The sequence below is a fragment of the Fulmarus glacialis genome, unplaced genomic scaffold, assembly GCF_000690835.1.
Source record: "Fulmarus glacialis isolate BGI_N327 unplaced genomic scaffold, ASM69083v1 scaffold15309, whole genome shotgun sequence".
Taxonomy (NCBI): Eukaryota; Metazoa; Chordata; class Aves; order Procellariiformes; family Procellariidae; genus Fulmarus; species Fulmarus glacialis.
Window position 1 is genome coordinate 34847 of NW_009232735.1, and position 13904 is coordinate 48750.

General features: G+C 40.7%; 1 protein-coding gene across 3 annotated transcripts in view; it reads right to left on the minus strand.

Annotated features, from left to right (window-relative positions):
• The window catches only part of ATG13 (autophagy related 13), a 15742-nt gene extending 3935 nt beyond the window's left edge, over positions 1-11807 (minus strand). The window contains exons 1-13 of one of the 3 annotated variants that reach the window (XM_009585048.1): positions 11729-11797; positions 10810-10890; positions 10043-10162; positions 9556-9602; positions 8858-8998; positions 7752-7792; positions 7116-7212; positions 6683-6781; positions 5870-5960; positions 3413-3511; positions 2200-2310; positions 1463-1596; positions 124-241 (exon numbers count right to left, since the gene is read on the minus strand). In XM_009585048.1, the coding sequence (XP_009583343.1) occupies positions 124-241; positions 1463-1596; positions 2200-2310; positions 3413-3511; positions 5870-5960; positions 6683-6781; positions 7116-7212; positions 7752-7792; positions 8858-8998; positions 9556-9602; positions 10043-10162; positions 10810-10890; positions 11729-11797 (1248 nt within the window). Of the gene's footprint in view, positions 1-123; positions 242-1462; positions 1597-2199; positions 2311-3412; positions 3512-5869; positions 5961-6682; positions 6782-7115; positions 7213-7751; positions 7793-8857; positions 8999-9555; positions 9603-10042; positions 10163-10809; positions 10891-11728 lie in introns of all 3 variants that reach the window. The other 2 variants (XM_009585049.1, XM_009585050.1) reach the window with 2 other exon arrangements.
• Positions 11808-13904: the final 2097 nt, after the last annotated feature.

Below are 13904 nucleotides of genomic sequence, written 5' to 3' on the forward strand. Positions count from 1 at the left end.
GAATATGCGCTCTCAGTCTCCGGGGTTGCCCTGGTATTGGGGTGCTTTTTGCTCCTCTGTGTAGGAACAGATGGGAGAAGTGGGGTATTATGGTGCCCTCTGAGAAGATCTACTGCTAGTTACCTGGTTAATGGGTTTGTTGACAAAAGCTCCCACCTTCCGGATAAAGATGGTCTCCAAAAGGTCATGTGGGGAGCCACACTTCCCTTCGCTGCTGTTTGATACCGTTTCTGTGTCCTCGCTGGGGGAGGAAAATAGGCTAATTGGTGACTCATGGCACAAACAATACAGACAAATCACATGCTTTACAAGACTCCTTCGTTTTTCTGGGTTTACTCCTAGTATTGGAAGAAGGACAACAGAAATCTCTGTCCTTGTACCACACCTTCCTCGTCAGTCATGAGCACAAAAGGGAGTGGGACACTTGTGGAATCAGGTTTTTATTTAAAGCTGAACAAAAACTATTTAGTTGAGTGAAAAGTTGCTGCCAACTGAAATAGGCTTTTCTTTTTGGAGATGGACTTTTAACTTCAGAATGTGCACGTTCACAGCAATTCCTGTTCATCACTATTATTTTTTCAGTAATACAGTAGTCACAGATCTGTCAGGAGGTGAGGGCAAGAACCAGAACTGTATCTGTCACTCAGGTTACAAAGGCAGCAGTCTAATACATCACAACAGCCACTGCCAGTATGATTAATTCACTGCATGGTTATTAGTTATTTCTATGACTTGTTTTTTTTCCTACCACAGGTATTCAGAACTTTAAAACAAAAAAAAATGGTTGGGTTTTCTGGCAAGAGGATTACTTCGATAGCATACTTAGACAGGGGAGTGCTCGTGCAACTATGATTTTTGGTTTCCTCATAGCAAAATCTCCGCTTAAGATATTTGACTCAGAACTATGTGACCCCAAGAGAGACTTCACAATAAATAAATATGGTGACCAAAAAAAAAAGAAGGATTTAATTAGCTGAGAGGGAGGTGATTTAGGATAGTTTGAGGTTGCACTGTTTCCTTTTAAGTAACTTTGTGCCTAAAGTTTCTTAATAAAGTAGTGAACAGATTTGCAGTAACTACAACGTGGTTTTGGTAACAATTCACATTAAGTCTCTGGAGAATTTAAGGCTCACTTGTGAACTTACTTCATCTTGTTGTTTTACAATCAGCGAAAACAGTATAGAGATTAAAAAAAGATAAAATTGGTAATAAAGTTGAAGTTGACATAACAGAAGTTGCAAGGATGTTACAGTGACTAGCAGGTGTAAGTAAATGGGCGAGATCATTGTTTGGAGAAAGGCTGAAAAAGCCCCAGTCAGAGAAAGCTGCTAGATGTTTTTGGAGATGGAAAGACAGTAGTTATGCTACAAACAATAGATAAAAAGGGGAAAACAAAAAGGTTTATCTTAACAGGATTATATATGGGCTAGCACAAGTCGTGGATCATCTAAAACCAACCTACCTACTAGAAGGAGTAGCTGCTGAGTAGTGGACTCCATCCAGTGGGGTGCACATCCTCTCTTGGTCAGCTTGAGTGCCATGTGCTGGCTGGCTAGGAATTGGGGGAACTCCCCCCTCTTTGCCTGGACCAATCAACTGAGATGGAGAGGAACGGTCAAGTTAGAGATCTAACAGTCAGGTCAACACCACAGTGCAATACTGAGCAGATTCCATCATATTGGGACTAAGTTGTGGGGGTTTTGGCGCATGAGTCTAGTCTAGTCTATTCTACCATCACTGTGTCAGCAAAACTCTGGTGTAGCAGCAACATCACAGGCAAAAAAAGATTTCTGACAACTTTGCTTATTTGTCTGATGAACGGATGCAAATTTGCTAATATGGACTGTCAGTATATCCTGTGTCTAGGCTACAGTGCTGTGCTTGGACAGCTGCAGGGGCAGCAGCTCTGTAAGACAAAGTTTGGAATCGGTGAAATGCTGGTGCAGGCAGACCAGTCTGGTGCCTGCTCTCTTGGCGTAGTTTTTCCACATGACCCCTACCCCAGTAAAGTCAGGGATGCTGAGGAGCCAATTCCCAGCTCCTGTGCAAGTTGTGCTCTCTCTATATTTACCTTACGTTCTTTTCATTCCTGAAAGACAGGATACCAAGGCATGCACTAGTTTCAAGGCCTCCCTCAGATATACAAGTGACACAAATGGTTGCAATACCAGCCACGCTTGTTCTACCCTCTACAAGTACCTGGTGAGGGTGTGCAGCATTCAAGCCACCAGCAAAGAGTACAGGATACCCCATGTCAGCTGATCCAACTCCCAGGGCAGCAGGCTGATAGGAAAGACGAGAGCTGGAAAGCTAAGAAAGAAGAGAAAAAACAAGAAGGGCAAAGGGAGAGGAGAGAGGAAGGGGAAGGGGAATGCCCCACAATCTGAATAATCATCAGTCACTGAAGAAGAATAGGAAAAGTCAGAGGCACAGCACAGCATTTCAGGCTGGCAGATTTTCATTGGAATCAATAATGAAGGTCATTACTCGATAAAGTTCTTATTGCAGGAGACCAAGCCTGGGCCTTGACAAGAAAACAAGACTGGTTTCCTACACACGTAGGAGGAGGCTGTGCAGGGTATGACTGACATCCAGTCACAGGGAAGCTCTGCTCTACAGGCCTTTTTCACATACTGGAAAAAGCACGAATGCCATCATCAACTACTAAAGAGCTAATACGCAATATTTTTTTTCCCAAAGCAACTGCATTATCAACTGTTTGAACCCATTCCCGTTGCACATTAAAATAGCTGATCTTCAAGGCCTGTTCAAATAGCTTCAGCCAAAGAATACAGAGTCCCATAAATGTGGTAGGTAAAGAGAATTGGGAAGCTAACCCTTGTGAGATTGCTTTAGGAATGAAGTGCTGGAAGCAGTGAAACCCAGAAGTTCCTTACGCACCCCAGACAGAAATCTAGCTGGTTGGATTAAATAAAACTTCCCTGTTTTCGCTTACTTGGCCTCAAGAGGAACACTTCTTTCAGAGCTCTGTGTGTGATACTCCAGCAGCGCCAATGCTGGCATCATTTACAGGGGTCTGAATGATGAACAGCACTTCTACTCACATGAGGCTAGTTAAGCTGAACGGAGCACCAATGACTCTGCAGGTTCTAGGGACACTCTCTGTTAAGAGAAAATACTCAGCACCGTGCCTTACTACTCGTGTCTTTCACTAACAATCCTTGCAACAGCTGTTGTTTATTTAGGGGTGCTTGTCCTGTCTTTGGGCGACCTTCATCTGCAAAGGCATTTAAGCTGCCAATTTCAATAACGTGCCTGGCCCATTCTGAGTTCACCAGCCTTTCCCATGCACAACAAACGTTGCACACTGTCAAATTTTACTTTCCTGTATTTGTTCTGTCATGCCCGAACTATAGCTGGCCATGTATAGCATATTCTATTGACAACTCACTTGATGTGAAAAGGCCAGTCCCATCACTGGGACCTTCAAGGTGTCCGTCACCACAGGAGGAGGGGTCTGAAAATGTGCCTTTGTGACAGTAAAAACACACTGTGCACAGACACAGACACACAGAGGAAACAAGGAAAAGAGAGAGAGTGAGAGAGGGGGGGAGAGAAAGAGAGAAAGAAGGACTTCAGAGAAGAACTATAAAGAGTTGGATGAACTGAATGCTAGTGAAGAGGTTTTGGCTGCAGCAGCCACACCTACACATAGAGCAGAAGTCTCAGTATTGCCAGAAGCACATTCATTTTGTAAAGAATTGACTGTTTTCCAACCTCGGTGAACCACTCAACACAGGTAATATTTTAGACTCCAGTGAACGCTGGCAGAAAGTAACTGCCAGAGACTCTGTTCCACAGCTAATTAGAATTGGTACCAGCCAATTAGCAAGGAGAAGGCTAAGCGGTTGCCAGAAAAAGCCAAGAGTAATTGTTTTGCGGAATGTACAAATTGCATGTATTTCAGTACTCTCCATCCATCCATACTCCTAATCTTCCAGCATTCTGAGGGATCATATGTTGGCAGGTCTGTGCCGTACCCTTAGAATAAAGGGGACCCAGACTAAGGTGAAACTCAAACACACTGATGTGAAGAGAGAACTCCGTCAACAGGAGTGACGCTCCAGAAGTACACACTGTCTCACAGAGGGTACTAATGCAGAAAGGGCAATCCAAACCTGCTTCAGTCCCATACCTTCTCCCAGTCATTTTCCTACCAACAGTTTTCAGTTTTAGGAAAGCTTCATTTCTGGATATTACCCGTGGCCAGACTTTCTCCTGAATTTTGGGCTACTCCACAACACACACAGACATGCTATGCAAGCTCACACCTATTCCCTTGTAACATGCAGGTTAGGCCTCATTTCTACTGGGAAGGCAGGCAGAGATTTGGGCAATTTGCCTACAGAACCACACAGTTCCCAGTATTTTCCTACACATTAAGTTGTATATAGAAAGCTGGAGAAAGAAATTAAGGTTTTTCTTTTCCCTTCTAATTTACTTTAGAGACCACTCTGCCAAGACAGCCTTACAATTCTAACTGTGGTAACAAAGACTGGCAGTTGCTTTATAAATAAGCGCACAGCATATGGCAACTATGAGCCACAGGAAAAGCAAGAATGTAGGCTCATACTTAATGTGAATCCTCACGGTTCATCTGGTTTCATAAAGCTTTTCCCCTCGGTGACAGCAAAGCTTCATGTCCCCTGGGGAAATGTCAACTTCGATGTATTTACATACACTATTACTGTTAAGTAATACGGGCACGAGCAAGCCAGTGGAAATTTCCTTATGAAACCTTTTGCATTTAACCCATTTTGTGAAAAGGCAGGACACAACTCAGCCACAAACTCATCTCATATCGCAGAATAAGAAAAGCTTTATTCCATCAGACTTACCATGAGTGCTGGCTGATTAGTTCAACATTGCCTGATGCCCTGTCACCCAAAATCCACAAGCACAAAAATGCTTCCTGAGAAAAGCTCATTTCTAGCTCATTCATACACTAGAATACATTCTGCTAAACCAGTCATAGTAATTCCTCTGAAGCAGTGGAAAGACCCATAGCAAATTCTTTCAGTTTGGAACTGCATTCCAATTACACTTCATTCTATGTTTCACATCGACAGCAAAAGAGATTTAGAGTCTTTAGATTGTCTTTAAAGATCAGTAGAGCCATCTGCTTGGCTGAACAATAAGGCAGGACATTCCTGAATATTTAAAGCTATAGGACAACTGCAAATCTGGCCAAGTCTTCAAAATACAGAATTGTGGAGTCAGATATATAGGAACAGTAAAAGAAGGAGGAATTGGGAGTTTCTGGGTTTTGATCTTCAGAAGGAAACCATTATCTATTTATTTTAAAATTGAAACTTAAATGAAATTTGCATGAGTAGGTGGAATTACACAGTATTAAGTCCCTAGTTCAATACTATGACCCATTTTGTTTGCTGATACATAGTTTTAGATGGTCCAACAAATACAGCTTTTGTCTTTTTCCTGCTTTTCCATTCTGCAATGCAGAAAATATGACTGTGTTATAAGCATTTTCCTGACATTTCAGTGTTTCTTTTTTCAATGTCAGTCTGTTACCTCTACTTATGCTGCCTGGCAACAATCACTTGAATTCCTCTTCTTGCAGTATTGGTATGTGAATGTGTAAGTACACTGCTATCCTCTTCAAGCACATCTTTTTCAGTAATTCAGTCTTTCTAGTCCCCTAGCATTTTGTTGAAATTAGTATCTAACTAGGTTCTACTCAGAATGTAACGATATAAATAACCCACACATTAAATTTTTATTAGCAGCAGGAGGCTACCTGTTTGCACAGTAGTTGATGTAGGAGTATGCATACTACCCTAACAGTGATTGTTCTACGTAGGAGTAAGAAGAGCCTGGTTTCTCTTACCTGAGATGGAGGAGAGGTGGAAAAAGACGTGGTACACACTTCTTGAGAATCTTCTACTGAGGGGTATACTGCACCATTGTCCTCACCAGCTCTAAAGCAGCAAGAAAAGAAAAGCTTTCTAACTGGAAATATTCCTTAAAACAAACAAATAGTAAAACACACTGGGACAAACACTGCAGGGAGGTTGAGAGTATTTGGGTGGAGTTGAAAGGAGAATTACAAAGGGCTCTCATCTACTTGGCAGAACTGAGGAAAACAAGGTATGAAAACTTCAATTTTCCCCAGGTGCTCCTCTGCTACCCCCAAATAGAAACACTCCCCGCTTTTTTAACTAAAGGTTTTCTTATATCAGCTAATGCTACTGGCTTTGGTGTTTACAGAACCATTGTCAAACAATACCACTGGTCCCAATCTGAGTGCCCTCACATGCATTTTAGAGAAGACAAACTTCTCATCTACAAAGAGAAATTAAACTCTGATCTTTCCCCAATGGAAACATCTGGACACGTAGTTCTACAGCAGGATTAGCCGTTACACTTTCAAATTCCCAAAGGCAGCCAAGGTTAAACATCCTTTGTGTGCAAGCGCTTCTGTAAGGAATTTGGGAAAATACTGGGACTTGCTGCACTCAGTCTTCTAGATGTGAGGAGAAAAATGTCACCCCTTCTCATATGCTCAACTATGTCAATATGATTGATACTAATCCTCCAGCCTCCCTTCCCATGCGGTCAGCAAATAGTGGAAAAGGCTCTGTATTTGGGCATAACTGATGCCTTCACCAAGGCCCATGACTTCAACTCGGTATTTCCTCACCTGTAATTGCAGGGATGCATGGGTGAAGAGCTGGGATAGGGACGGTCCACAAAGTGATCAATGATAATCCCCATGATAGGCGGGGTCCTCTCAAACTGCCTGCAAGGCAACAAGCAATGGTGTTATTGGCTTTTCTCTCTACTCTCATCCCAATTCATGGGGCCCTCACAGAAAAACCTTGTGTCTGTTAATGGGACCAGAGCATTTTACAATTCAGCCCTGCAACTCCAAGCATGCAACAGCAATCTGGAGTTCTAGAGTCTGGCTCAGGGCTACCCAAATACTCCCCTTGCTGTAAGACTTAAGCATGAGAGAGAGTATTCTCCATGAAGGAGAAAAGTAAGCAAAAGGGAAAGATTTAGGGGCTCATAATAGGAGGGGTTTAATAGTACATTATCGTAAAACAGTTTCTGGCATGATCACATTTTCTCACCTGGTTGACATAAAAGCGAGGTTGATTCTGTAGGCACAAGACAACGTGATGGTGCCCACTGGGGTACCCACTGTCCCAACACGGACTGTCTGGAAACCTATAAGGTTAAGGAATGATTATCAGCTTCGCTCATTATTTATGTTCCATGCTTTTCTATTCTGAAGTTACATTATCTTATTTCTATAGTGTTTCCATTATCCCTTGCAATTTGAACTCCAAAGACACATATAGAACCCATAACAAAACAGCAGCACTAGGTTGCCCTACTGGTAGGCTTCATCTACAAGACTTCTGATGTTGGTTTCTATCTTGGTCTAAAAATATTGCTCTGAAGTGCTTCTTGTTCCTGAGTAGACCATGATCTCCTTTACCAGTCCTGCCCCTTATCAACATACTTCCATATTCTTACTTCAATTCCGTATCACTAGAGTCAAAATGGCAATCACCCTAGATTTTGTCAAAGTACCTCCATTATATCTGTCACCTTATGACACGACCCTTCACTGGTAGATCCACATAAAAAGCGTATGTAAACCTCAGACTTAATTTTCCTTATGGCACTTAGGAATAGTAATAAATGGCTAGCCAGTATGGAAAACAGTTCTGCTCTGGTTTGTGTGTGTTGCCTAATCATACCTTCTCCCAAGCCACTCAGTTGCACTTCACCAAAATATATCCTACAGGAAAAGGAAAAAGAAAAGGTATTAGATCCATTGGGGACATAATGCTATACATATCTTTATTCCTTATTTAATTTTATGAGTTGAAAGGCTGGAACTACTTTTCCCCTTTAGAAAAAAAACCAGAAGTGGCTAAAATGCCCATCTCAAAAAACCTTCCAGCTACTTCAGAGGAAGACATGTCACGTAAAAAGAAAAAGGAAGAGAAAACGGTAGTCTAATCAGAAATTTATCTATAAGTTTTTTAAGCCTCTGTGGCAAGTCTACAGTTCAGAGCAAAAATGTGAAGTGATATAAACTTCACTGACAGGTCTGAGCCTAAAAGCTGATACTCATCACACAACATAGATTAACTGTGCTGTAAAGAGACCTGCTCTTAAGTATATGCCAAACCAGCAGTGGAAGGAAAAATGAAGAAATGGCTGGGATTTCTTTTTAAGTTCTCAGCTATGCAAATGATAACAAACCTGAGATTTAGAATCATCTAAATTAGCTACGCAAACATGTCAAAGACTTTTCTCAAAGCCAAAACCAAAGACTGGAAGGTGATAACCATGAACTACAAGCCAGTCAGATCTCAGGCTAAACACAGTTGAACTCAGTATTTGGATGAGTAAACTGCAAGAACTACAGGAGCTGAGGATGCATCTTTAAAATGGAATAGCAGGACAGAGTCTGAATCTATACTGCAAAAGTATGCATTGCAGTTATGTGCAACATAGACAGGCATTTATCAAATACAGGCCAGGCACTGAACAACTGGATGCTAATAATCAATTTAACCAGTGCTTGCATGTAGAATTTTTGTACTCTTCTCTACATGGTAGGCAAACAACAATACTTCGCAGCCTGTACTTAGTTTTTCTTTCAATGGCTCAGATGGAGGCTATAAGGCGATATATAGCACAAAGCCCTCTTCTATCACTGATCAGTAGTAGTTAAATACAAATAATTTGAATTTATTATCACTCATCCCTTTTTACCACATTTGCAGCTGCACTGTGCAAGTCTGGAGTCTCTGCTGTTTGTATTTCAAATGGGGAATTTCATATTCTGCTTTACCTGTACAATATTACATATTCATGGCCTTGCTTCCTTGAGAGTCTGTAGGCTGGAGTTACCCTGGTTATAGCAAGCAAAGACTTCAGCAGTAGAGACAGCCTGTTGTATACAGTGTATGAAACTTTGATTTCTTTGTCACACCTATAGAACACAAAGGAAAATATTAGTCTTCTGTTCCCAACAACTTGTTTGGTTTTGTTTGTTTATTTGTTTTTTAATTTTTTAAAATCAAAATGAGTCTGGGCCAATTGTTTAATGTCAGTTTTATTGCCAAAATGATAAAATAAAGCCGCAGTGTGGCTACCTGTTATTGACCAACCAGCTAAGAGTCCTACTTCAACCTAGTCACCTGTTGTAGAAGTAATTGCTGAAAAATGCCACGCAGCCTTCTACTAGACAGAAACATCTTTTCAGTATTAAAAACATTTGTCGTTACTGAGTATATGAATTCTTGTATCTGAGGAAGCATACTAGTTGTAATGGAAGAATGAAGAAGGAATAAAATTACTAGTTTATTTTCTTGACACCAATATTAAACACTTTGACTGCCACGCTAGACAAAAAGGGGACTTCCCTGCGAAGCGTCCCAGAGCACACAGCCGGTATGTGTTCATTCATCACCATGGATTGAGCACGCTTCCCCATTTCATCAGCTAAAACAAACACGCACTCACAGAGAGTGTGAAGGATGCACTTACTTTTCATTCATTTCTAGACACCAAATTTCCAGCTCCATGGAGTCTCCCTGGATCAGAGAAAGGATGGCAAACAAAAGCTCATTTCAGAACACAAACCTTTTCACATCTCATTAATGATCAGCAAAAGCCACACCTCTCGATAAAGATGTTTCTCCTGGCTCCCACTTTCTTGTAATGCAACAAGAAAAAAAGGTGCACTGGAAGTCTCACTGCACAATTAGATCACCTGAGGGAATGCCTTCCTCAGAATGGCTAAGCTCTTCATGGTCTAAGAAACTAAATTTTGCTGCTCTATCATTTGTGTGTTTGGTCTCAGATATTCAGTGAATTGCTTCTGTTAAACAATACATTTCTTTTCATTAGCATACTACCTAACTTCATAAACGAAGATATTTTCACATTGTCTTGGACTAAAGGGCAGGAGCTCTGGTAGATGACTTAAGATTCAAGTAAAAAACAATGGCATCTATTTTGACTCATTTCTCACCTCTGAGGTTTTGAGAGAAATCTCCACGCACATAGACCGTCCAACAGCGGGTAGTTGTCCTGCCAGGGCTTTCTTTGCTTCATGAGTAACCTCTGGTATATCTTTGATTGCCAAATTGAACTGCAGAATGAAAGAGATGATTCAATTTTTTTATTTCTTTGAAAAACTGCAGCGTACAGACTCATAGACCCATATATAACAAAGTAGGTCAGCGTCCGCTGAAATATTTATGAAACAGAAAATTCCCAGATGGGCTCAGGCTTTTCATATTTGCAAACATTTCCTTGGCTGCTAATTCAAATGTTTTTCTTGATCCTGCCATAAAAATCACATTCCTTTTCCCTCGCTTGAGTCCTATCTTCTCCCACAGAGTATCTTGAGTCTCTTCAATTTTAATAAAACCCATTACTACAAAGTCCTGAATTGCAGAGTTGCAAACTGACAGAAAAGAACTCATCACCCCAGCACCAGCAGATCTTGGAAATGCGCCTTAGCTGGCAGGAGCTGCTGAGAGGTATCATTTCTCTCTCCTCTAATCAGCCCTTAAGAGCCCAGAGTGACATGTTGCATGTGAACAACAACAAAAAAACCCCCACACCACCAAGGAACATAATTGAATATAGTAGTTATTCTATGAATACTTACTATAATCTGCACAAGACTATAACAACTACATTGTGTTCTCAACACACATGCGTCCACACACACACACACACACAATATCCAACACCCAACAGCTGGAGTTGCTTTAAAAAGCATGACTTTACCCAGTCAGAGCCTGTTGGGGAGGATGATGATCGGGTACAGATTTTCTCTCCAAGTCGGGCCTGGACAATTACTTGTACCGTCTGGAACAGAAAGGAAAAGATACACACGTTTTGGGCTCAGCAGAGCCCTCAGTTCCCAATCTGAGCTAGACAAATTCCAAGTAAAAAAAATGAAAGGCCTGACCAGGATGTAGAGAAGTACAGTTTGCTGCGCTAATCTTCAGGTCTAATCAATTTAAATTGTTACATGTAACAGGTAAATGTATTTCAGACAGAAAAGCATTTTAAGCTGACCTTTCTCTGTAATAACATCAAGTGACTAAGTCAACTTTGTGATCAGGAGTTGCACAGTTTTTGGTAATACTGAAACACAATTTACAACTATATCCAGAACCTGGACACATAAACGAAAGTCAAGTGAATCTGTAAATTTATAACATAGCCATTGTCAGAGTATCTACTTGCATTTATGTACCAAGTGAGGCCAAATTTTATAACTACATATCAACATAATTCAAAAGAACATTCTGGTATTACTGCTTTTGGCTGCAATATAAAAATTTAGATAAGCTGAAAAGAAAGAGTGGAGTCCAACAGAAGATACTACCTAACAGCTGGATGGTTAGATGTGTCGGTAGGAGCCCAAAGCTGACAGTGGTGCGAAGTGCCTGTAACTGATTTTACAGCAGGACACTTCTGGGGGAAGGAAGAGGATTTGAAGGTAGAAAAAAGGGGAAAAGATGTTTTTCTAGTTATTCTCAGGAATCTCCTAAATTTGACATCAGCTTTTCTAGCTTTGGTCTTTAGCAAAAACAAAAAAAACCCCCAAACCCCAAGCTTGTTACTCTAGCCACAGCCAGTATAGCTTTTCTTAAACAAGAAAAAAGAGGCAGCATTTGCCCACAGGAGAAAAAGTTACCTTTAAAGCAAAAAATTTGATGAACTTGTCCAGGTCCTTCCTGTCCTGGGAACTGAGATCAGTGTCCATTGCATATGGCAATCTGAAATACAGCACAGGCACGGGAGTGAAGTCTTCCTTCAGCTTTCTGTTCGGATTTCAAGATTTCAAAATATTTTGCCATTAGAGGCTACTTCAAAAGAAATGATAAGCACCAAAGGCCTCTGCCTGTCAAAATCCTAACATGCTAAGAACTTTAGGGGGTGGGTGTGAGGTATAAACGCACATGAATAGTTTATCTGGTCAGTGCAAAAGATACTAGAAAAGAAACAACAAAAGGGGCTCACAATTAAAACCGGGTACAAGTTCTCCAATTTTGCTAGCTTAATTAAAAAAAAAAACAAACCCAAAAAACCCCGAAACACCCCAACACCACACTGACTGGATTCTATACCAAGCTATCCATCAGTCTCTGCTTCAGAAATAATGTATCTTGAGTTATCAGCACTGGTCAAAACCAAGCCAAATTGTTTTCTTGAGTCTGAAATTCTAAAAACAGTATTCCAGCGGTATTTCAGCAGATATTGAAATCCATATAATAAATCATTGCTGTAAAGGGCTACACTGTTTCTTTACTTCCAACAAATAGTACTTGCACTAAACCTGTACAGCTACAAATTTACCTACAACCAACTGAAAAGACACATTTTTGCCAAGGGATAGACTAAAATTCTCTGTTCGCTTCTCTTGAAAGCTCTGACAACAAGTACTTAGCTCCTACATTCACACTGCCTTGTTTTTCAAAATACGATTGTTTCTAGTGATACAATGAACTCGCACAGCGCCTGCAGCGCCTGAAGCGAGGCAGGCCAAGGCACTAATCAGATTTCTGCCACCATCATGTCACGTAGCCTGGGATAAATCACAATTTTTCTGTCTCTCAGTTTCTTCACATGTAAGTTAATAATCATATCGAGACCATGGGGAGGAACGCCTTAATTAGCAGCATTAATGGTACTTTTTGCTCATAAGCATTCAAAGCATTAATTCACTCTTAATTCCTGTTGCTGTTTTTGTTTTGAGACAGCTAATTAGCCTGAAGCAGCTTGTCAAACATCACGTATTTATGGAACACGCTGCTCATCACAGAAAGGTTGGCAGTCTAAGGTCAGTGAGCACAAGCAGCTGCCGTGCACAAGGTTACTCTACTCTGTGTTCAATGTTTAAGTAAAGACTGAACTTGCAGCTAGTTATACAAATTAAAACTTAGCAGGACAAAGGATCTAATAGCCCTGTTCACAAGAAAATATTATATAATCTTTAATGACTACGCACATCCAGAACTTCTATTTAAAATATCTCACTTAGTAGCAGTAAATGCCTATTTTAAGTAATGCTTTAGGAGCATCATCCAAGGGCTGCTAGATAAGCATACTACAATTTATAGAGCGTTTTATAGAGAAGAGTGCTGCTTTCTGAATGACTCGATAAAAAGAAAGCTGGACATCTAATATCGTTGAAAGTTCCCAGGCTACATTCATACCGCATCTCCTAGCGCTGTACTGTTCTCATTACAAATTGTAATTTAATTTGAGAACTAACACCACAAGCGATTCAACATTAGATGCATTATCAAATTATCCTTTGGATATTTTAATCTCCTCATCAAAAGTATTATACTTTCTTTCCCTGCCTTTCCCTCCACCAGACAGAGATTACAGACCTTTTCTACCGTGGGGAGGATGCAAAAGGAAGTCTAGATGTTTAAGCGCTAGATGTTTAATTGATGTAGCACTCTAACTTAAAAAAAAAAAGCTTTTAGTATAGACACTTCCCACTACAAAAAAACAGGCGAGAATGACCTGTTATTATCCTTTTGACTTAACTAAGTAAAGCACTGTAAGGGTTGAGGGGACCCGAGACCTACAACAAAACCTGGCCGATATGGGCAATAAAATACTGCATTGAAAAAATGCATCTTTTTCTCAGCAAAGAAAATGCTGACATTTAAATACCAAGAGAAATCTAATTAGCTTTTAATGTGAAAAGAAGTCGGAGGGCATTTCTATTCGACCCCTGGAGAAAGGTGCAAGGAAGTGTATATCCTGATGTTGTAGGAGAGCTGTCAAATAAAACACCTACATTTGCCTTGTGGGGCTGGAAAAGAATCCTGGTATTGACTATTGCAAGACATTCG